This window comes from Heliangelus exortis, chromosome Z (genome assembly GCF_036169615.1).
Source record: "Heliangelus exortis chromosome Z, bHelExo1.hap1, whole genome shotgun sequence".
Lineage (NCBI taxonomy): Eukaryota > Metazoa > Chordata > Aves > Apodiformes > Trochilidae > Heliangelus > Heliangelus exortis.
Window position 1 is genome coordinate 23,885,909 of NC_092454.1, and position 24,446 is coordinate 23,910,354.

General features: G+C 42.5%; 1 protein-coding gene across 5 annotated transcripts in view; it reads left to right on the forward strand.

The window, feature by feature from the left end:
• Positions 1-24,446, forward strand: part of TRABD2A (TraB domain containing 2A) — a 79,294-nt gene that overhangs the window by 41,339 nt on the left and 13,509 nt on the right. For 2 of the 5 annotated variants that reach the window (XM_071731131.1, XM_071731132.1), the window contains exons 3-4: positions 12,601-12,780; positions 14,919-15,093. In XM_071731131.1, the coding sequence (XP_071587232.1) occupies positions 12,601-12,780; positions 14,919-15,093 (355 nt within the window). The remainder of the gene's footprint in view (positions 1-12,600; positions 12,781-14,918; positions 15,094-24,446) is intronic. The other 3 variants (XM_071731133.1, XM_071731135.1, XM_071731136.1) reach the window with 2 other exon arrangements.

The following is a 24,446-nucleotide window of genomic DNA, read 5'->3' on the forward strand; positions in this document are numbered from 1 at the left end:
CTTCAGGGCAAAGGAGCAGATTTATGGTATTAACAGAATTAATTAACAGAATTATGGTAATAGGGTGTGGTAGAAAAACTTCCCAATGAAAAGATACATTGTGTATCATCGCTTACTGGTGTTGGTAGTCTTTGAGAAAGGCTGGGTTGAGTGGCCATTGAGCTGTGACACAAGCTGGTCCAGTAGGGTCCCCGGCTGGTAATGACTGTTGTGAAAGAGTCTTGCTCCTGTCAGTATTTGAGGATCTCAAATTGCAGGGTAGCAAATATCAGCTGTCTTGTTGTAAGGAGGCAGCTTCTTCTCAAGAATACTTTCTAGTTAGAAAGTTTAAAGACTGATCAACAAGTAGCAAAAGAGAAACATTTTCCCCAAGATAATAAAACCAGGAATTTCTAAGAGCTCATTATTTAGTTATAAGAGATTGTTTCATCTGTCTTTTTGGATTTTGACACATTTCTGAATGCCAACTTTATTTATTTTGCTTATGAGTTTGGAGGTAGCATTTTAATCCTTTCATGTGTATGAATATTAAAAAAACAAACAAAAAAAAAAAAAAACCCACCACAAAAACAACTATAGGAGCTTTATGGTGGGGATATGTAGTGATTTTGAAGAGCTGAATGGCTTATTTTTGTTACCTATTCTGTGTCACAATCAAGACTGAGGTAATCTCTGAACTCCTTTGTCCATAATCCAATGTCACAAAACTGCAGACACCTGGTTTGTGAATCTGCATCTCAGATTTTAACTGAAGAAGAGACATGATTGGAAGGAGTTTCAGTAGATGTTGCCTGACATGGAAGAGATGCACATAAGTAATGATGTGCTGAAGTGTAATGATGCAGGAGGGAGGCATCCTTTTGCAGATATTTGGAGTGGATAGTAGTAAACAAAGCGTAACCTAAGACTTTGCATGTGGTGTGTTCTCCCCAGAGTGAAATTCTCTGACTTTTTGAGTGCAAGCCTCATGCCTATGTGTACAGGCCTTCTTGTGAATTTATTGCCCAAAAAATGGAATAAAATCACTTGGGAATCCTAGAAAGATCCTGTTGTTCTAAAAGTACAGCTTGTCAAGGAGGATGAACATTTCAGCTGCTTGAATTTTGTTGCCCTGATTACCAGCTTATTGTTTTGTTTCTGTCACAGTTTTAACAGATACTTAACATGCAACTGCTGTTGTGCAATGTTGTTTGTATTTATTATTTTCAAAACTGGCTTTGGAGAATGATGATCACGTCCCATTGTGCCTTTAAAATTCTTCGCACAGTTCTGAGTCCACCAGAGCTGTTGCTTTGGTGCTGAAAGTTAAGACCTTAAGCTAATATATTCTTGCCCTTTACCATACATGGAGCTTCTGACTGAGTAGCTACTAGTTGCATTGCAACTTTTCCACATAACTTTTTTCAAAGTATTGCCATCTCTAGTCCAGGAAATCTACCCAGATATATCCTTCCAAGGCCATAATACAACAAACCCATAAGATGAATCTTTCCATGCTTTGTTCTTCTTTTACCACCCCGTTTCATCACACCCCAGAGTCTTCTTGCTTATTTTAGACCAATTTAATCTTAACAATCAGACTTTTTAATCCTGATGACTTTGTGAAAATTATGATCTCTTGGCATATACCTTTGTACACAATCCTGCTTTGGCAGGGGGGTTGGACTTGATGATCTTTCGAGGTCCCTTCTAATCCCTAACATTTTGTGATTCTGTGATTTCAACACAGACCATGTGCTGTGAAAAAGGTGGCTGGCCCTGACCTTTAACAAAATTATTTGAAGGTCTAGGGCTCAAAAGGGCTAAAGAAAACCAGCTTAGATCATTGTTGGGACTGCTGTCTAACCTGGCCACGGAGGTGATTAAAAAATCTTTGTGCAGTTGGTCTGAGGATTATGAGTTCAGGATACTTCATGGCTTTCTTGCCTGACAAAACCTTCAGATAATTTTTCTGTAAAATTTTTTGTTCTTATCCATTCCAAGTGAGAGTGTTGGTAGATATCTTTTACAAAGCTACAGCAATCCATTTTGAGCTAACATCCTTCCGACTTCATATTTTAATGGACTGCAGCTACTTTGTGGTGATTTCCATCTTTTTTTTTTAGCATGTCAGCAGGGCAAGGCAAACAATAAAGGTCTAATATACAGTGTATAAATCTTGGGGTTAGCAGGAGAAATAAGTATCCTTTCTTCTGGCTTTGCATGCAGTGGCACTGGCACAGAAGTTCATGGGTTAAAATCTTCCATGCTTTGACAGAAAAAGCTTACCTGATCCATGAGATTTTTTTCCAAATTAGTTGAACTTAGACAATCATGTAGAATTCCTAGGGGGTCCCTTCAGCCATGGAGCTATCCCTTTCTAGAGCAAATCTGAAAGACAAAAAAATGAAATAGTTAAAAAAAAAAAAACAGAAAACCAAATAGATGCTTTTTAACAATAAGCAGCCTGTCCTTCAAAAATGCCTAATGTGCCCAATGCCCAGCGCTTCTCTGATTGCACTGGCAGCAGGTAGTGTTTCATGAGTCTGAAAATCAGAGTATACAACATCAGCTTGGTGTGTTGTCTGAAGTGGAAGAACTGGTCTTGTCCTCATCTAGAAAGCCAAAGAGGTGAGGTGCTGCCTTGCCAGTGGTATCAGCTGGCTCATTCCAAGAACATCGTCTCAGGGGATTCACACAGCACAGCTGGTGGCTTGTAAATTCCTATCCTACCTTGGGATACACTGATTCTTTTCATATGGCTGAGCTTGTGGCTACTACGAAGAGCACAACTTTAGGCTTATTTTTCACTCTGTGAAAATTTTGTCAGCTTTCCGTCTTGGAAAACTTTTTCACTGGTAACTTCCAGCCTCTGAACTGGCTGAAACCAGCTAGGGACCATTTCAGCAGTTCTTGTTTGAGGCTTTTCTTGGCAATAATAATAATATAAACTCCTCTCTCACCTTGAAAAGGTTATCTTTCTCTATCTTTCTCCATTTGGAAGCCAGAAGCTTCTCTTAAAGATCTTCTACTTCCTTTTGACATAAACATTTGCCCAAAGTTGTCCCGTTTGGAACAGCAGCCAGAGCTCTGCATGATTGTTCTATCGAGCGGAAAAATGTTTTATCAATGCTAAGTGTTTTATACAGAACACGTTTTATATGGAACATGTTTTCCCAGCTGGCAGAATTTCAAGAAAATCCAAATTACCTTGTTGCATGGTTACCAGAAAGCACATGATAACTGTCTGAGTTTGTTCATCACATTGCAAGGTTAAATTGTTTACACTTATAACTTTACAGACTTGATTTGCTCATGCATACATGACTTACTCAAATAATCTACACCAGAAATCTACAGAAAGAGGGGTAAGCACACAAGCCAATGGAAAATTTCTGAATTATTTGATCCTACTAAAAAGGTGCAATGGAAGTGGTGAGAGTGGTTTCAAACTTCAGTGTTCAGACATGCTATTTTCTAGCAATCTTCCAATGAGCTGTCAAGTTTAGTCCTAAACTATGCGTAGCCTGTGCTAGAGAGAGGATAAGTTAAAAAACAGTCAATGCAGGCAGGAGAGGGAGGCCTGTGAGGCTTTTGTTTTCATCTAGCAGCAATCGAAGGAGCATCTGTGGTTGAATGAAAGAAAACTGGAGAGGAAATTTGAGGTAATCATTGCCAAGTTTGTTTAGTTTCATTGTTTGTGTTTAAAGAAGATGAAAAGTTCTGCTAAATGTTGTCCTGGAAGCTTTGGAGGTATGTTGGGCATTGGCTGTGTTAGCTTACTGCTTACAGTGGCAGATACATCTATGTCTTCATAATTTCTATGTTTTTTTTACATAATTTTCACAGTTTGGAAAACCACATTATTTCCTATCTGAGGGAATTTTCCTGTGAAGTTCTTAATAAGTAAAAAAAAAAAAGTTTTCTTTTCTTAACTCAGTATTCTAATTTTGCTTCCACTAAAATGAAGAATTTCTAGTAGAAAAGAAGTAAGAAGAGGTGGACTGAAGCAACTCCTGTTTTAGTATTTGTTTTTTGTTTTTTTTTTTCTTTTTGTTTGCTTTGGTTTTTAAAAAAGGAAACAAGCAAAATATTAGCTGCAGGCACTGAGTTTTAAAAGCATAGCCAGTCTCAAGCCAAGGAACCCCAGATTTTTTCTTCTTTTCAATTCTATTTTCAATTCTGTTATTCTTTTATAGAATAACAGATGTCTGCATTAAGGTGAGATCTTAACACACAAGGCTGTGAAAAGTATCTGGTAAAATACATAATTATGCAAAAGAAATCATTGCTACTAACATGAAATGGTCCTGTAAATCAGAAATTTGGCATACCGGAAGAGAAAGCTGGATTCCTAGTAATTATTTTTCATTTGGTTAATTGTTCCCAAGCCTGATCTTAATTTAGGAGCTTGTGTTGATGCTGATCCAAACTTAGCTCAACACTGATGGCTGAAGAAATGCTGAGCAGGACACAGGCAGGAGTTTTATGTGTAATGTGATACAAGTCCATCTTTTTGCTTTTAACTTTGGTTCAAGACTGCAGAAACCTGGAGATTTCAAACAGAGTTAGTCCCTAATTCTGTTCGATGAGGTAAAAACGTAGCCGATGAAGGTTTGATTTGTGAAGGTTTAGTACCAAACTTTGCAAATGTTTACAGAATCCTTAACAAAAAAAAAAACCAAAAAAAACAAAAAAAACCCCCAACAACAAAAAAAGTTTAATCTTTCTCTAGTAACGTGTAAATCTGCATCATCAGTTTATTTCCAGCAGAGACTGAAGATGTTCTGCATGAGTTTGAATCTCACGAAAGCTTGAGTGTCACAGTTTAGCAATTTGGGCAGACCACAAACCTATGACAGAATTGCTCTCTATTTCCCCCCTACTCCCAGCACAGGCACAAAGGAAAGATGAGAGGGGAATAAAGACTGGAGACTTTAAGTTGGAAACTGAAGACAATTGGATATGGGTTTTACTAACACAAGGGAAAGGTAGTAACCTAAAGGGTAAAGTAACAAAAAACACCAACCTCACAAATATATATACAAATATATATACAAATATATATACAAATATATATACAAATATATATATAACCCGGTACACAGCACAGGGTGAGCTGGCAGTAACAAACAGCAACACAGCTTGCAGGAAGCAGGAGGAAAAAGAGGGAGGAGCTGTTGACTTCCTGGTCTTTTATGGAGTATGGCAGGAAATGGGAGGGAATAGACCACTCCCTTTAGCACTGTACCCCTCTCAGAGTCCAAAACCCCTCCTTTAGTTCCTCCTGTGAAAGTGTGACATTGAGGCATTCCTGCAGCAGGAGGAGAAACCCCGGTGAGCACTTCAATGGACAAAGTGCAGAAGAGAGGTTCATAGCCACACTATTAGCCCTGTAGAAAGACAGGAGCAAGTCCCAGCAAGGTTGTGTAGATGTCTTACTTTGAAATGCAAGCTGGCCTGTAAAATCATAGAATCATAGAATGTTAGGGGTTGGAAGGGTTGTCTGGAGATTGAGTTGAACCCTTCCTGCCAAAGCAGGATCCCCTAGAGCAGACCACAGAGGAATGCATCCAGGCAGGTTTTCAAAGTCTTCAGAGGAGTTTCTGCAACCTCTCTGGGCAGCCTGTTCCAGTGCTCTGGAGGTTTCTCCTAATGTTCAGGTGGAACTTCCTATGTTCTAGTTTAAACCTATTATTCCTTGTTCTATTACTGGGCACCACTCAAAAGAGACTGGCCTCTTCCTCTTGACTCACATCCCTCAGATATTTATGGACATTAATAAGATTCCCATTTTATCTTCTTTTCTCAAGGCTAAACAGCCCCAGTTCTCTCAGTATTTCTTCATAGGAGAAATGTTCAACTCACTTAATCATCCTTGTAGCTCTCTGTTGGACTCTCTCCAACAGATCCTTGTCTTCTTGAACTGGGGAGCCCAAAACTGGATATAATATTCCAGTTGCGCTCTCAACAGGGCAGAGTAGAGGGGCAGGAGAGCCTCCCTAGATCTGCTGAACACACTTTTTCTGATGCACCCCAGGATACTATTGGGCCCTCTTGGCTACAAGGGCACACTGTTGACCCATGGAAAATTTACTGTCCACTAGGACTCCAAAGTCTTTCCCCATGGAACTGCTTCCCATCAGGACTCTACACTCTACTCAGACCTTCATGAGGTTCAAAAAAAAAAAAAAAAAAAAAAAAAAAAAATAATTCAAAATGGAGACAACCTGTTCAGCTAATTGTCTTATCCCACATTCAATGCAAAGCATGGTGTTTATTTCTCCTGATGTCAGTAGAAACATAAAAGCCTGTAAATCAGTGTAGATTACTCAGACAAAAGGCTATGTATTAATGCAGTATATTATGAGTAAAAAAGTTGCACTTCTTCCAGCAGTGCTGTAAGCAATTTTCCTCTGATTCAGCATTATCTACTATCTTCCTGCATCAAGATGAGCATGATAAATTCATTCACTGCTTTTAAATTATTGGAAGCACCTTGTTTTTATAGCTCCTAGTTGGAGAAGGATTGGTTTGTGTATTCCCATATAAATCTCAGGTAACAAGCAAAATCTTCAGAGTATCTTTTTGTTTGGTTCTGTGAAGACACACTGAAAGAATCTGGCACTAGCTGTGCCGGGGTATCAGCAGACAAAAGACCAAATTCCTAACTGCCATTAGCTTGGCTGGCAACTGTGTGTCTGATTTGAGGCAGTGCCATCTAAGTGCCTTGTGGGACCATGCTAGAGAAGAGATGATACCTTTGCTTGCAGCACTGGCTTTTGAGAGCAAAAGCATATATAAAACCAAGCAAATGGGACATTTGTAGCTCCACTTCCTTTTGTTCCAGTGACTCTTTGTAACTTGTCCTCTGGATGAGTCCCTTGGATAACTCCTTAAGTCACCTGAATCCAATCTTTCTGACAAAAATAGTGCAGGTTTGGAAATCTGCTTCCTTTCCCTGCAGGAATCACAGGGAGCATTTCATCCAGTGCAACAGCCTTGAAAGTGACTGAGGTTCCTCTGAAGGCAGCAGCTGGATGGTTAAAATCTCCTACTGGTATTCTCTGCCCTTGCCTAAATCAGATTTTTCCTGCCTGTATGTGAAGCCTGGTGGCTGCAGGGCTCCTTATGACAGGTGGGTTCAGTTTTCACACAGAATCAGCCAGGTTGGAAAGGACCTCTGGGATCATCAAGTCCAACCCTTAATCCACTACCACTGTGGTTACCAGACCATGGCACTGAAGTGACCAGGCTCTAACATGACCAGTCCCAACTTTCTTCCTCAAAGTCAGCTGTGGTGTGGGCACCAGACATCTAAGGATGGTGAGTTCCATTGGAGTGAGGAATCCAACTTTCTTCTCAGCACTTGGCACATTGTTACCATGACAAAGGAAGATTATTGACTTTCACCATCATGATGCCTTTGATTTGAGGCTCTCATTGATTTGGGGCAGTAGTATGTGCTGGCTCAGAGAGCAGTAGTGTCCTCCAGGTGAAGAGAAGGGAGAAATTCATGTTTCTGAGAAGCAGAAGGAAGAGGGAAAGAATTGGCTGAGGAGACTGAATGGAAGCCATAGTGGATGTAGTTAGTTGCTGAAAAGGGCCCCAAACCAGCCCGTGATTCCTTAAGACAATTAAAAGCAAATTGTCCGGCTGAACGATCCCAGTGCAAGGAAGATGCTCCCCCCGACTATAATTCAAGGGGCTGAATGGCCCTCAAAAACTGAGAGCAAAGAGGGGGGGAAAAAAAAAGGCAAAAAAACCCCCAAAGAAGATGAGGCAAATCATGGAACAGATGTGAAGGCTTTTGTCGGGAAGACTTGGAGGCTAGCAGGGTGGCGATAGGCTAATTTGAGGCACATAGTGCCAGCTTCTTTTCATATGCAGATTAGCACTTTGATCCAGTGTGGATGAAAGTACTGCAAAGTGGAGGGGATGGCAGGGGGTCTTTTGTCTTTGATAAAAAAGGCATCTGCTGGGCTCTAACCCCTTTTCCCCACCCCCTTAGCCTAGCAGGCCACTCCAACAATGCTACCAAAGGGGACAAGTGTCTCCTGACAGCTGAAGAAATCTCCAGGAGGAGAATGAGGCTTGCAGCAATATGTATACCAGAGAGCTTAATCGATTTTTTCCACAGTACAAAAAAAGGAGAGGGTTGAGGGAAGACAGAGAGATCACAGTGGAAATGGGAGATAAGAAAGATAAAATCCCTTTCTAATAAACTTACTACTTTTGTTCTCCAAATACATCTTTTCAGGAGATGCTTTGATGCTAGTATGAATACACCTAATGGAGCCGAGTAAGGTGGAGTTGCTCAGGGGGAGGAGTGAAGTAAGGAAGAATAGCTATGCAGGGAGGATGAATGTGGATTGATTTCTGTGTCTTCTCACACAGGAAAGATTTTGAAATTTGTAAAATGCAGTGCAGTGCAAGAGATACCTGGAAGACAGATATATGCTTTCTAAACCAGCTGAAGGATCTCAGCTCAGTGTAAATTAGTGAGTTTTATTTCTAAAAAAAGTGTAAAATTTATCTTTAACCTTTTTTGTTTTCACCACTCCTTGGACTTACTAGAAATGAAAGGACTGAAGGACTGAATGCAGAGGTCAGGAGACAAGCATTATTTGTGACAAGCAAATATAGCAGTTGCAGATCAGCTGCCAATCTGGTTCCTGCTTCTCATGCTCAATTGACTTTCTTCATCTTTTCACATCTGGTAAACAAGACTGGTAGCTGATCTGCCAGAGCTCCATGGCTGTGGTCTTCCTTAGGTATCACTTTGCACCTAGTCTAATGTTTTCTTTGAGAAATAGTGACAGATAAGAGTTATCGGCATCTGAGCAAGACCTACCTCACCAAATTAAATCCTTTAAAAAAAGTAGGCTCAGGATTCTTCCATCTATTGAGATTCTGAATAATGTTTATCTATTGCTATTTACCAAAGATAACCTTCTCACCAGGGCATAGCATTAAACAACACCTGGAGCTGCAAACAGCTCTTTTACCTCTTTACCCCCACTCCCCTTCTCTTTCCACCAGGGAGTTACACTTCCTCTAAGAAGGTACAAGTGATACAGAATGGAGAGAAGGTATCACATTCCTTTGAGAGGCTCTGCAAACACACTGACACCAAATTGTAATCCTGTGTAGTTGTTCTGTAGGTGTGTGGTGATCCCCCTCAGACAGATGCCACCATCCTGTTCAGGCCAGCTGACGTTGAGAGTATTTTTGGCGATAGCACCCTCCAGCTGTGCAAAGTCTGATTGCATCAGTCACCATAACTCATTAGGGAGGACTGATGATCAAGAGCATTGATGCTCTATTTCTGCCCATTTATTATTGTATCTTGATTTTTCATGCTTCAAGTGCCTGGCCTGTGGTTGAGGATGGTGCAGAGGTACTTGGGCTGCTGTGGTCAAGGACCTGAGACCACCTCTCTTCCTCAGAACATCAAGATGAAGGTCCCTTTTCTGGGTCGCTTGAGATGGTCCCTGTGTGACTTCTCTCTCAGGTGCTGTGCACTGTGAAAGAATGCAGGTCTAGATCCAAATGGTGAAAGAACTTTGCCCATGGGTAAGTACAACCTAGCAGGGAACAGCCTTCAGTAGTCCTCTGTGCCAAAGGAAAACAGGCCGTGCAAACCACCAACCAGGCTGTGGGATCCATGCCAGTCTCCTGAATGTTCCATATCCTGTCAGTTATGGTCAATATGGTCTGTAGGAGTTTTGGAAAGTGAGCTTGGACACATTTTTCTTTTGAGGTGAAACATGAACCATCTCTCAAAGGTCTTTTGTGCTTACCCAACTGGGCAGGCAAGCCCTTCAGCTCCTGCCATCTTGGAATTTCTTTATGTGCTCACTTTCCCATTGCCACCCCAAATAGATGTACCCTTAGTAAGGACCAGAGAGCTGCCAAAGCTGCCTCTCACCAAAACAGCTTGGTGTCATGCCAGTAATTAGTTTAGAAATATGAAAGGAGGGGGCGTGACTTTCCTCTGTTCCTGTGTAAACATGCAGTAATTACTTGATAACTGCAGGCAGTCATTGTGGTTTTAAACTGTGCTCTTAAGACAGATTTATTTAGCTGTCTGCATTTCACTGTGTGCTGGTTTCTCATAGCTGCTTGGTGGGCACAAAAAAGGAAGGTGCTTGTGTGGTTCAACCTGACTACTACTGTGCAGGCTAGGTCTGTTTGAAAGAGAGAGTCTGTTTCACCTGAAGTACACTGCAAGAGGAGGGAAGAGATGCACGTGGAGCAGAGAGTAGCAAGCAGAGCCAGCAACAGGAGGAGCACAGGCTGTGAGAGTATAGCAGAGGGGGAGGGTTTGCTTTGTTCTCACATCTTGCCCAGCAGGCTGGTGTTTTCTCCATAGAAGTCAGTTACCCTTTGCTGGTTTGTGTTTGGATGAAAATCAAGCAGTAAAGATTGCAAAATCCCTTTGATGTGCTTACTCTACATTGACACAGAGCTACCTGCCCAGCTCAGGAGACTGTCACAGATCTAGCAGTCCTGGCTGTGGAAACCCCACATTTTCAGCATAGATTTGCCTTGTCTCTCAGTGAATCTCATCTGGTCATTAGCATCCATAAGGACTTCCCTGTGTGGGAAGTGAAGGCAAAAGAATGGAAAATTATGGGTCCAGACGGAAGTAAACCCCAGCCTGCATACATAGCTTTATTCCGACATAAAGTGTTTTCAATTTTTGTTTCATTTACATCCGAATTAAGTAGATGTGCAAGATGGCAGCTTTCCTGAATGTCTACCTGCAGGTATTTTTTTAAATCAGGCAGAGTTTTTAGCATCAAAGTGAATTCTTATCCTTTTTAAAAACATGAAATGGGAGTTGATGTTTTTATTAATGAACTATTCCAGAGTAAATGCTCACTTATGTGCTTTCATATTTTGTTAAATACACTGTGGTCTGAATCCAGATGTGCAGCTGTAGCTGTAGTGGGGACAGCATGATTTCAAGTTTGGTGGCACATGTTACCTTTCTGTAAGAGGTGGATTGTTCTGGGGGGAGGACAAACTGCACCTATTCATTCTGACATCTGCCCTGTCCTGTAATCTCAAGATTTGGTTCACGTCATTTCTGTATGTTAATAGTATGCTTACTCATGTGTCAGTTTCATGGTGCTTGTGAGTATTTGCAGTTCTAGAGTGCTTTTGATGCTTTTTGAAACAAATATCCTGGAAGAGTTAATTACACAGAGCCCTCATCAGTCTGCAAGAGTCACCAGAGTTTAGAAAATAACCCTCCCAAGAGCAATTTTTGAAATGTGTTTCAGGAACAAGCCAATATCTTTTTGTTTCTTTCCTTTAGAAATAATTAAGTAAATAAGCCAATCTAAAGTAGCAAGGCTTGTTCCAGCTGCTCAGTCTTGGTGTGCAAAAGAGCTTGACTAAGTGTTCTGTTCAGAAGAGATGTCAGTGTTTTACTTGCCACATGCTGACAGAGAGGTGCTGTCTGCACGGGCGAGTCACCAGCTCCATATCCCACCACTGCGCCCACTGGCATCCCATGCTTGGCCTCAGGACTTTCTGCCCCAAGTCCTTCCTTGGCTTGCTGCTTTTCTGTGGCTTCCATAGCTGCTTGCTGCAGTGTCTGGAGTGGTGAGGGAGGGATACAGAGGTGCTGCATTGCCTGCTTGGCTCCAGAGGGCTGCTGTCAGTCAGACATTGCTCCAAATTGCATTTGTGTTTCACGGTGGTGGCCACTCTGGTAGGGTTTGTGTTGGGGAAGGTGGCTGGCAGGGCAGCTCTCCCTGGAAAAACCATGCTCTGCTGGAGGTGGGGAAGTAGCCACACCTGGAGGAGACCTCTGCTGATCCACTGCCTTGCCAGTCAAGGAGGAGGCAGCCGTGCTGCTACTCCTGGGGCTGAGAGCTGGGGCAGCCATGCTGATTCAGTTTGAGGTGAAGGGGAGTGGAGTGTTTGCGTTTCCAGGTGAATGCTGAGGGAGCATGGGCAGTGTCATCCTGCCATGCTTGCAGAGGCAGTGGAATGGGGGAGACTGTGAGGCTGTGCCCTCAGACTTACCCACAGGGAGGGTGACCGCCTGTGTTGTCTCTTGGCTGCTACCATCCTTCCCTGCTCCGGAGATCCACTTCTGCCTGAAATAAACAGGGTGTGTGGGAGGAGTAGACACAGAGGGGGAAGTAAGAGCATTCATGTTCCTTGTGGATGAGGAAGAAAGTGCAAGCATGAGGAACCATTCTTCATTTAAGTAGGTGGCTGAGGTGGGGATAGGAGCATGTCAGACCCTAGAGATGTGGTGGTCAGGCATATTGTGTAGGGGAGTAAGAGTGTCCCAAGATTGCCCCCATTTCAGTATGCCCCTTTGTATCTTCTATATTAATCTTGTCTTGGGTAAAAACTCCAGGAGTAACAGGTGGTGATCCAGTTCCCTGTGGGCCAGCTTGTGGGACCTGAGGTGGGAGAATCTCTGGAGCTGCAGGAGGCATGGGCTGGCATTGGGTGGACTGGCACAGTTGGAATGGGAGGAACTTAAGAGAGCCCTCGGTGGTCAGCTGTGTGTCTGCGACCTTCTCAAGGGTCAAGATGAGAACTCACCAGGAACTCTGTCTTTTCCTCCCTCTCGCCCTCCCTCTCCCTCAGGTGGTCTTTGCTTTGAATCAGACTCTCTTGCAGCAGGAGAGCCTCCGAGCAGGCAGTTTCCAGATCCCCTATACGACAGAAGACCTTATCAAGCATTACAACTGTGGGGACCTGAGCTCCATCGTCTTCAACCATGACACTTCTCAAGTGAGTCTGGCCACTGCACCTCTTGTACTGCATGTACGTACTTGTAGTGCTAACCCCTGTTTTCACTCATTCTTGTCTCTCCTCAGGCAGGCCCTTTGCCCTTGAGGTCCAAGGGCACTTCACAGGGTCCCTGTCATGTCCACTTTCCTGCACTTCTTGTCCCAGGAGTCTGCACAACCTCACCTCTGTCTTGCTGCACACAAGCAGCAAAGGCACACCTGCCATTCCCTTTGGGCAAGTGCCATGTTTGGTCTAGTGTAAAACCTCTATGAGTTAGTCCTTTATTTTCTTAAGGATCATGTGGAATTATGCTAGCTTAGGTATGTATGAATTTAGCACCAACAGAGAGCAGCAATGGGCTCTTTTGAGCAAATAGTGAATGAGAAATATACTCATGGCTTGGATGCTTGTGTAAAGCTGGGCAAGTTGTAAGCTTTTTAATGTCCCTTTTCAATATGATTGTGTACTGTGGGCAAGGCCTGAATAAGAGAAATGGAGTGAAACAAAGAAAAGGTAGCTTTAGATTGAATGTTAAGGAAAAGAAAACCTCCTGAGGCCTCAAAGACTTGATTTTTGGGGATGGTTTCCTAAGCAGCACAGTGGAATGCAAGGCTCTGATCTTTAAAGCACTAGAAAATGCCCAGCAGGAACCAATTTGGCTTGATTGGGCTGTTAGATTAGCTAACCTCAGACTGAGACGCCAGGCCTCACTGTGAGGTGCTGCTTGGCAATTTGTGCACATCAGTGTAAGGGTAGACTCTAGCCTCGCAATGCAGAACAAATGGGTGTTGGTACCTGGACTTTCCCTGCTGAATAACCATTTTTCTACGGCCTTTTGATATACACGGTGCAGACTGGAAATACTCTCGTATCTAGCCCTTGCTTCTCCAGCACTGAATAATCTGCTTGTGTTCTGACCTCCATGTCCCACACACCCTCCAGCCTGCAAGTGCAGGCAACCTGCTTGTCAGCTCTGCTTAGCTCTTACACAGTACTCTGCATCCATACATTTTGCAGGGCCTCTCAGAGGATGCCAGCCCTGTAAAATGCTGCATGACTGTTCTGCTGAGGTGTTACAGATTGCAGACAGCTGGCATTGCCTTGAGGTCCTTGGAAAGAACCTCTCTTGCTAAGACACTCAAGTCTCCGAGGGAGCAAGTGTCCTTCACTTACATGAGAAGATCCACTGAATGGCACTCTCCCTCACAGTGGTGCTGAGCAGTAATGTTCTGCAACACTATCAGCTTATGCTCTTAAGCAGAACTTCTCTTTAAATTGTATTTGAACCCATGGTTGCTCAGTAGATGACTCATTGCGGGCTAAGAACCCTTTGGAAGCAATTGGTAATAGTCTCTGAATGGCTCTGAATGCAGCCTTCAAGGGAAAGCACCTCCCTGTGTGGCTCTGCTTTCCAGAAACCACCACTTGTAACCCCTTTTCCTTAACAGTTCCCATAGCTGCAATGGTCAAAGCTACTTGTCAAGAAGCCAGGGTGGCTGCAACTCCAGATGAATGTTTCTCTTCACTAGCAAGAGTCCAGGGTAGCACGCAGCCGGCACTGTGGTGGGGTCCCCGTAGGAGAAAGGCATTATTTTAAAACATACCTTGAGGACAGAGGAACTGGAGGTGGTAATACTTGTTTTCCTGACAAAATCTGGTCCTCCTGCTTTTGGAAAGTTTGGGATAAGTTTGGGGAAAGTTTTTGTTCACTATTTCAAACTTTACAGTTATTCTTTTACAACCTCGGGGGTCTTGACTCCAGTCAAACTCTCTTAGAAGAGCATAATTATCACTCTAGTTGTAATTCCTGTGGAAATTAAAGGAAGAGGTATGTAGCTAAAGATAGCCAGTAGCAAATATTTAGTTTTTTCAGCTATCCAGTCAGGATTTGTCACCTACAGTGTAGCAAATTGAGAGTATTTATTGACTTGGCATCATAAACAATTCATTGGGGTGACTTATGAAATTATACGTTGAGAGAAATGAAGCACTATGGATTATTAGTTGTTCACTAGGTAATTTCTTAGCTTTCTTTGTGTTTTGACCTACTGGATGTTCCTTGAGGGACAAGGTGATTGCCACATTCAGTGCTGCAGTAAAATGCCTAGGTATTATGCCTGCCTGTGAAATAAGTGGCCCTTTCATGAAGATACGTTCTTTCTCTACCTTAGGTCCCAAATTTCATTAATGCTACACTTCCAGCCCATGAACGCACTACTGCCCAAGAGATAGACAGCTACTTCCGTCAGGAGCTGATCTACAAGAGGAATGAGCGGATGGGCAGGAGGGTGAAGGACCTGCTGGATGAGCACCCAGACAAGAGTTTCTTCTTTGCATTTGGAGCTGGTATGTGGCTGAGGTGCCCCACGTTACAAGTTTTTTACAAATACTTCCTTTTGAGGAAGGTCTGTATTTTCACCATGGTGTACACAAAACACAGCTTTTCCCTGATAGCTGTACCATACTAGGAAAATCTTTTCAGTGTAGGAGAGTGGTTTTCTTAAGTATGCAAAGAGCTCACAGTATATACATTGATTGCAGTTTTTATTATATGCAAACTTAATTGTTATATGGGTAGCCAAAGATACCAAACTAGCTCCTTGACATACGTGTTTATTCTCTGGCCAAGCAAGGCAAAAGAGCAGGAGCAACACGCAGCTGAAATGGAAGGCAGCAAGTCAGATGTTTCACCAGTGCTTGAATAAACCTTTCAGGAATACATCCAAAAGAACATGACAAACTGTGTGAATCTTGTGAATATAAGGGGCTCAATAAATGCAAGGGGAGAGACAAGGCACAATTTCACCTTTCTGTTCCTGCTGCAGCTCCTTACCTCTTTCAGTGTGCTTCCACATCTATGAGCAAATCTTTTCTGCTGCTGTTTTGGAGCAGAGCATTGGGCCCAGCTGGAGAAAACCTACTCCATTTTTTGCTTGTGAACAGTCAACAGGAATCCATGGGTACGTCCAGCAGCACATCCAACTCAGTGATGTCAACACCCACACTTCAGACAGGGATGGGTCGAGGGTGTAACCAGGACAGGTTTGCCACGTCTTTTGTTCTTTGTTCTAGCTCCCAGGAGGGAAAGAAGTGAGGATCTCTTTTTGAAAAGACAACTGCTAATTCTCAGACAAGTATCACATCCACTCCACCATGAACCATATGGCCCTTGGGAGAGTAGGATAACTGAAACCAATCCATGTGATGTTTTCTAGTCTCAGTGGCTAGTGTTTTGATCAGGATGGAACAGCTAGACAAGGCAAGGAAAATATTTACTCCAGCATTCTATAAGCATTGTTATTTGAAGTCTGTGAGAATATCCTCACAGCAGGGAGCTGTTGTTGCAAATTTAACAAGGGTCCTGTTTGTGAGGTCAGGAAGATAATGAAAGGTGGCTGATAATGTCAGTTCAGGTATGCATGAAGATTGTAACTTTTGTTTGTGCTATCTTTCTAGAGTGTCACCTCTCTGTGCAACTCTCTGTCATGAAGGACAGTGAAGCTATCACTGGTTATGTAGATTTTGGTCATGTGTATCTGCTTTTTTCAGGCTTTGTGGTACTGATCACACTTGTCCCTGCTGGACTGATGTACCTGACAAGAGCATGTGTCAGCCCTGAGTGTCAGTTTTAGGTAGCTTGTCTTCTTTCAGGAGCAGATGTTGATGCTTCAGTGACTGTCACAGCTGGGCAGTGAGCAGCCCATGCAAATGGATGGCTGTGGATGAAAATGCCTTATCCTAGGAGCATCATCCTTTGAGAGAAGAAAGCCTCTTACCCTCCTTGCACACACATTTGCATCCCAGCAGCTGCATGGGACACGTTGCATGTCTTTAGATGCTTCTGTGTCATTTGTCTCCTCTTCCATCAATTTCCTTCTCTTCCTACTCTTCTGCCCCAAAGTGTCTTCATTGTCATTAATGTGCACAACTCTGCTCCAGAGCCCAGAAGCAGTGCAGAGTCCTATCCTTCCCAGTCTTTCCTGTCAGCCACCTTCCTGACAGTCCTAAAACCCTTCCAGGCTTTCTGTCTTCTTGCTTTCCTTCTTTCTCATATTTTCCTTTTCCCAGTTTTCTCCTTCTTTGTCCAAACCCTGATTGCCTCTTCCAGTCGAACAGGTAGAATTCATCCAACACTGCTATTCTGCAGCATTGCTTGGAGCCTTGGGTCTCTACAAATACCCTTCATATGTGGCTTATATGCACATCTTCAAGCGTCAGGTGTGCTCTTTTCATGCTTTCCACCATAACTTTGTCTTACTATATCTAACCAAAGTCATGGTCTGTGAGTGACTGCAATGCTACAAGCTTGGGGAAGAGTGGCAATAAGGCTGCTCATTGGAAAAGGACTTGGGGGTATTGGTTGTCAGCTGGCTGAATATGAGCCAGCAGTGTGCCCAGGTGGCCAAGAAGGCCAACAGCATCCTGGCCTGCATCAGAAATAGTGTGCCCATCAGCACTAGGGAAGTTATCCTGCCCCTGTACTCTGTATTAGTGAGGCTGCAGCTCAAGAACTGTGTTGAATTTGGGGCTTTCCACTACAAGAAAGTCAGCTGGAGCATGTCCAAAGCATATTTTATGCTTATAACTGCATTTTAACAAATCCAACAATCTCCCCTTATATTCTGTTGAAAAAAATTCACAGTCAGAGCTCATTTCTGGAATTATTTTTGCTTGAAAATAATTTAAACATAGAGGAAAAAAAATAAAAGATTTTGCCAAAACTATCCAAAGAGTTTTGCTTTTCACTGAAGCATGGAAAGTTTCAAGAAAAAATAAGTCTGTTTGTGGCAATTAGAGGAAAGTGTGGGAAGAGAGACTGTGATGCCAATAGTACTCCACTAGGTTGAGTTAAGACTTATTCCTAGTTGTGGACAGGCCTTTTGGTATGTTGGTTATAGAGTTGCAAGCCAGACCTACTTCCTGTTGCCAATGGAAGAAATTGTGAAGCAAAGCCAGCTATTCTCTTTCATAAGCAGTCTTCCATCTATATGCATTTTTAATTTCTCTGAACTGTACGTGGAGTGTTCAGGATCTGAATGCTAAGCCAAATGAAGTGATGCACATATGATTCCACAGATAGCCAGCTAGAAAACACTACATATTTCTGGTTTGTCAAAGAGGTACACATTGACATACATAGGGCTGCACCGTCCTACTATGCTGTGGAGATTTACTGCTTGCACAGGCCTTACAAGGGTGCTATCTACTTGCTAAAATTACACAGAATCACAGAATAGTTGAGGCTGATGGGCACCTCTGGACATCATCTTGTCCACCCTCCTAATCAAAGCAGGGTAACATAGAGCAGTTTGCCTAGGATTGAGTCTGGTCAGGTTCCGAGTACCTGCAAGGATGGAGACTCCAGAACCTATCTGGGCAACTTATTTTATTGTTTAACCACTCTCACAGTAAAGAAGCTCTTTCTTCTATTCAAGTGAGATTTCCTGTAGGTCAATTTGTGTTCATTGCCTCTTGTCTTTCCTAAGGCACCACTGACAGAATTTCTGTTCCATCTGTTTTACAACCAGTCAGATACTTATACATGGCTTATACTCCTCAGGCCTTCTATTCTCCATGCCGAAGAGTCCCAAATCTCTCATCCTTTCTTCATATGATAGATGCTCTTATTGTTCATCATCTTTGTGGTCCTTTTTGCCCTTTGCTGGGCTCTGTCCAGCAAGAGTATGTCTATAACTCTTTTGAACTGGGAAGCCCATAGCTAGACACAGGACCAAAATGTATGTCACCAGGGCTGGAGACCTCCCTCAACCTGCTTGTAACTCTCTTCTTAACGCAGCCCAGGAGCCCCTTCTTTGTCAAAAGGGCAAATTGCTGGCTGAAGGTCAACTTGATGTCCTCTGCGACACCACATCCTTTTCTGCCAAGATGCTGTTCAGCCAATTCGTGTCCAACCCCTCCCGGTGTCTGGAGCTCTTCTTGCCCAGGTGCAGTACGTGGTTTGCTCAATTTCATGTCATGAACCAAGATGTCCTCAATGCAGATCCATACTGACCAGTTCCAATCATGTGGTTATCCCTCACCAGACATCCAGAAATGATTTGCAGGATAATTCGCTCCATCAGCTTCCCCAGGAATAGGGGTGTGACTGACCAGTTTGTAGCTTCTCAGATCTTTCTTCTTGCTCTCCTTGAAGACAGGAGGGATACTTGCTTTCTTCCAATCCTCAGGGACCTTCCCCAGTTGCCATGACCTGTTGAAGATAATCGAAAGTGACCTCACAGTGATGCTGGCAAGCTCCCACAGTTTCTTTGGTTGTATCCTATCAGAACTTCATATGTGTAGTCTGTTTGAATGTTCCTTAATCTGATCCTTCTCTACCCATGGTGAACCTTCTTTGCCCTGGACTTTCCCTCTAGTCATAGGAACCTGAGGTTCCTGAAGGTTGGTTTTATCAATAAGAAAAGTGGCAATGGCACTGAGTACCTTGGCCTTCTCCATATTTTTTGTTCTGCTTCCTTCAGAACTGGGCTGGCATTTACCTGGTCTTCAGTTTACTGCTGAGCTATCAGTAGAAGCATTACTTGTTTCCCTTAAGGTTTCTCACCAGATTCAGCTCTTGATGCACTTTACTTCTGCATGGTCACTTGAATTTGAAATTTTTGCTTTATCTTACTTATGGTTTCTGTTGAAAGGGGCAAAGAATAAAAGACGGAAAAAAATAAAAAGAGCATGATGGGTTTTTTTGTGCAGGAGGAAGCTTACTCAGTGGCATGAGAACCTGATTTTATTATGAAAGGCAAGGCCTCAGGTGAAGCCAGAGTTTCCAGGATGCATATTTAAATTACTTTCAGTCTCCCTTGCCTCTGTGAACAGCTGAGGATCTCCAGAAATTCTAGCTCATTAATAAGAAGTACACAGGGATCTAAGATGCCTTCTGTGGATGCCCTGTGGATGAAATGACTAACTTCACTGAGAGATGCTGGCTCACGTAATAGCTTCAGAAGTTGGTCTTCTTAATCTTGTAAACATTGGCAAATTCCTTTTTCTCTCAGAGCTCTTTTTTCCTTTGTTTCTCCTGAAAAAGCATCATTCTGAGGCTTTTAAAAATATAGTGAATGTTGGTAAGGCACCATTAATGCTAATAAAGATGATGCTGAAACCTTCACCTACTGTTTCTGCTAAGTACTAAAGGAACTAAAAAATGTGTTTATTTAGCATTACTCTGACTGTATGGATTCAAACTTCCAGGAGCTGGATGGATTTTTTCCAATCGTTACCCACCCACCTGCCACCCCTGCAAGATCTTCCAGAAGGAAAAATTGTTATGAACAGACTGATGAACCAGTGTCTGAAATAGCAATAGGAATTCCAGATGTTAATTATCTTCCTCCCAGCAGCTGAGTCAACTAATAATCACTAAAATAAAATTAACTCTCAGATGTTTGGCATGTAATCCAAAACACACAGAAGGAGGATTTGCATTGTAGGTGCATAATTGACCCTGTATGAACTGAAAATGGTTATGTAATCCATTGTCTTAGATTCCTGAACAAGAGAGAGTGAACTTACTATCACCTATGGCAAGCCCAGAGTCCGCTGTAGTTCACCAAATGGCACTCTCCAGCCTCTCTAGGTTTTGAGACAACCCTTGGGATATGAGGAGCTGTTCAGTTACATGTTAGCTTGAGATGCCAAGTGCACTGGATTTGCAGGCAGGTGTGATGCCTTTTCCCTTGCCCCTTATGTCATAAAAATAATTTTGAAAATGGAAACAGATATCCAGGGGAAAGTGTGCTGAATTCTCTGTGCTGAATGGTGTGTTAGGTGATGTTTCCATGTAGAGCTGTTTGCTGTTCCTTCTTGAAGTATGCTGTTTAATCTGACATTTTTGGGTGGTAATTTATGCAAGAGGAACAAGATTTGTTATCTCTGGGAATTAACAGATTGCAGAAAGAACGTGTCACCAGTGTTTGTTAAAATAATTGACAGTGCTGTTCATCTTGCATACATGTTGATACCTGTAAAACAAAACCAAACAAAAGACAGCCATGGGAATATGGAAGTTGCCCACTTAAATGGGATATCAATTTGCACTTGAACTTTGGTGGGAATTCAGAATGCATCATAGAAACTTCAAATCTGCCATGAGCATATTTGGGACTGGAGATGTGGGAACATAATTTTATTTATGCCTTATATAAAGAATCTGAAAGGCGTAATGATGGAATTCAGGAAAAATCCACAAGATGGATTTTGGCAGATGCTAGATGAGGACAAAAATGGGGAGAGGAGGAGGATGCTAGCATAATGATAAAACGGATAGATGAATGTTGCTTGGCCACCTCATTTGTCCTTAGGCAAGAAGGGCTTGCTGATTGACTGCTTGCTTCTTCTGTCTCTGGAATACATCATTATAGCCTCTTTGGGTGGGAAGAAAGGCTGAGTCCCTGAAGGTGTGCCTGTACCTCTGTAATGTGAGAATGCCAGATACAACCCAGCAGCTTTGAGACTGTTTTTCTTAGTAGCCTCTTTGAGTCTGCAGAATGCTAATGACAGGGTTTATTAGTATAACAATCCCTAAGAGGTTAGATAATGTGTGGAGGCAGGAACCGTATCCAAAACCCCAGGGTTCACATGAAGGGCACTCCACCTAACATCTCTGGCGCATGAAATGAGAAATGCTTTGCATTTCTGCATTAGAGACAGAAACCTCTGTTCCAATGTAGTAGTCAAACTGTCAAAATCAGACAGGTCAAACAACTGTGTGCTGTTTCTGCTCGGGTATTGACAATTGGTGGCCACGAGCTTCTTATCCATGCTGAGGTTTATCCATTGCTACCTCTACTGGGCAGCTACCATAGGAAAACTTTCATCTTGTATATTTTGAGTTAGTGGGATTTCAAGTTACTAAAACCTTTCTCCTGGAATGGAAACAGTGGTACTGAACTGGGAGCAGGTCCAGTGGCAGAGGTGGCTGTATCAGCAACTCAGACATGGCACCAGTATTTCCTTGCCTTACTGGTAGCATAATGCTGGCTCCTAGCACAGTCATCTGCGTGAGGGTCTTCTTGCCTAATGAGCCCAGGGCTTCAACAGTGGAAGATATTTGATAAATGCCAGTGCAGATGGCTGTCAGAAGCTGTTTCTTTTAATTCAGTTTTTATAAAATGAGAAATGTGGGGTTAAAAACTTTTTCCTTATTATAACCTTGCTATCAGTCTGGCATTGTACTCAGTGGAAAACTTTTTTCTAACTTCAGGTTGTGTAGTTATCAGGAGGTTTACTTTGTGCAAAGGTGAAAATAGGAGACCCCATGACAAAAAAATACTCAGGTAATACGTCTAAGAGATCTAGGTTTGGTATATGAGAGTGCCTTGCTGTCTTTTACAAGAAAAATGCCTTCATTTTGGCTCATGCAAACAGTTATTACATACAGTTCTTTTCTGCAGTATTAGGCATTTTTTCTCACATTGTACAAGGTCTTCATCATGAAATATTTTGAGAAGGATTTCATGTTTACATGATCATGTTTAAATATGTGGAAGATGAATCCGTGTCATTCCAAATAGTTGAGTCACATCACTAAAGTACATCACTTCAGTGAATGTTTAGTGAATGAAAGGTTAATTTTGTTTCCTCCTGAGTGAATGCAGACACTTGAGTTTCTTCATGTATAGTGAAAATATTTTCCTGGACAGAGAGAGTGCCACTGTTCCACAGTTATGCCCACCAGATTTTTCCTTTTTTTTTGAGAGTGGTGTAGTTCTGGTAAGATCTTACACTAAGAAAGACATTCGAAGTAAATTGTGGTTCTGAAGGCAAACACTTGTCTTGGCCTCAGTGGAGCAGAGCCTCAAGTTTCTCTCATTTCTGATCCTCTCAGGGAATTAACAGACAATGGAGTGGGATGAAGAAAATTCTTCTTTAAATCTTCTCCCCCGTGTGAACACTGTGGGTGGGGTTACCACACAAGGACTTTGTGCATCTCCATTCTTAGTCATTGTGTCCTAAGAACCATGTTGCCTTCAGGAACTCATTTTAGCTTCGTCATCTACCTGATGTCAGTGAGGATCACTTTGTCCAACTCATAGGCTGATGAATGCTAAAAGGATCTGGCCTTGTAGGAGGAGCAGGATGTCTGTTTTGCAGTTTGGTTTCCATCCAGTGAGATTATCTAAGATGGTTCTCTGCATTCTCTGGGTCATTGGCTAGATCTGCCACATGCTGAACTTTCAGGTCTTCACTTGTGCCAAGTATGTCTCTGCTCTCACAGCCATCAGGACTCCTCCTTTGTTGCTCTATCCTTTGAGGGAGCACTGAAAGTTTTGAACCTGTCTCCATTAGTTTATTGACTCACAGGCTGCTGTTGTTGATTACTGGAAAGGTAGAAGAGCCCTGCCATGGAAGGTATGTAGAGAGAGATGTACTCCCCTCTGTGCATCACAGTTAAATGAGAATTTTTGCTGAAGTTTCACTTTGGTTTTTTTGTTGTTGTTGTAAATGGGTAACATAGGCAGCAGCCTCATGGTATGGCCTTATTTACAGGCCCATAACTCCAGTCTAGTCACCTACAGGTGTCCTGCTCACCCACTTGGGCAAGGTATATGAATTTATCTATATAATTCTTGGAAGCAGTCTTAAGAAGAATGCTAACAGATGATCATTGGCATGGGCATTTCCAGGGAGTTTCTAAAGTAATCGTAAGATATGTACCTCTAAGACATTCTTGAATATATTTGTCTCAGTCACCATAGAATCTCTGGCACCAAAAGCCCATGTGAGTACTCTGAGCCCAGTCAGAGGTAAACATCCTGCTTTGATGTCCCCAGGGGCTAGAATTGGTTTTGCCATTTTGTGGTTGTACTGTTACGATCACGTGCTGTAGCTGTTCCCACCTCTTCTTGGAGGCCAGCAGTCCAGATCAGGTTTCCTGACAAGCATTTTTGTTTCTTTACATGTATGCACAATGTTTCATCGTCTTGGGAAATACTATATTTCTACTAGGGAAAACACAGCAAACACAAAGAATTATGTGGTCTGGAGGGTTTCCTTTTACATGACTCTAAGCAGAAATCAAGGAAATATGTGTATTAGTGTGGAATCATGGGTTTTGTTGAAATTCAGAGATAAACATACTTTTCTTCAGTCTTAAAATCTTTGTATGAAAAATAGAAATTTAGAAATAGAATTTCTGTCCTACAGTATTTCCTTGTTCATTTTCCTAGATGAAAAAAAAAAAACACCAAAAACCAAAAACAAACAAACAAAAAAGTCTCATATTGACACCTCTGTGTGCACTGGGAGTAACAGCAGGAGATGTGGGTTTTATGGCAGTGGTAGGAGCCTATGGTCTGCAAAACTGGGAACAAATGAGTTCAGAGCCTTTGTACTGCTTTTCGCTGATGAGGATGAGACTCAGATCACCTAATACTGCCCACATGAGATGGTTACCTAGTTTGAACTTGCTGTATATACTGGCCCTATCCTCATCAATAGAGAGGCACTTCTCTAAAAGTCTGATCTATCCTGCCTCACTTTCATTTGCATGGGGTGGATGACCCTTGGAAGCCCGCATTTCTCTGCTGTCTGGAGGCAGGGGAGGCAGAGTGGTTTCACTCTCCTCTTTCCTTTTCACAGACTGTTCCTCAGTTTTGAACATGAGAGATAGCAACTTGAGCTGGCACCTTGTACATGGGCTTCCAATGGCTAATGTTACTCAATTACAATGTTTTAATTGC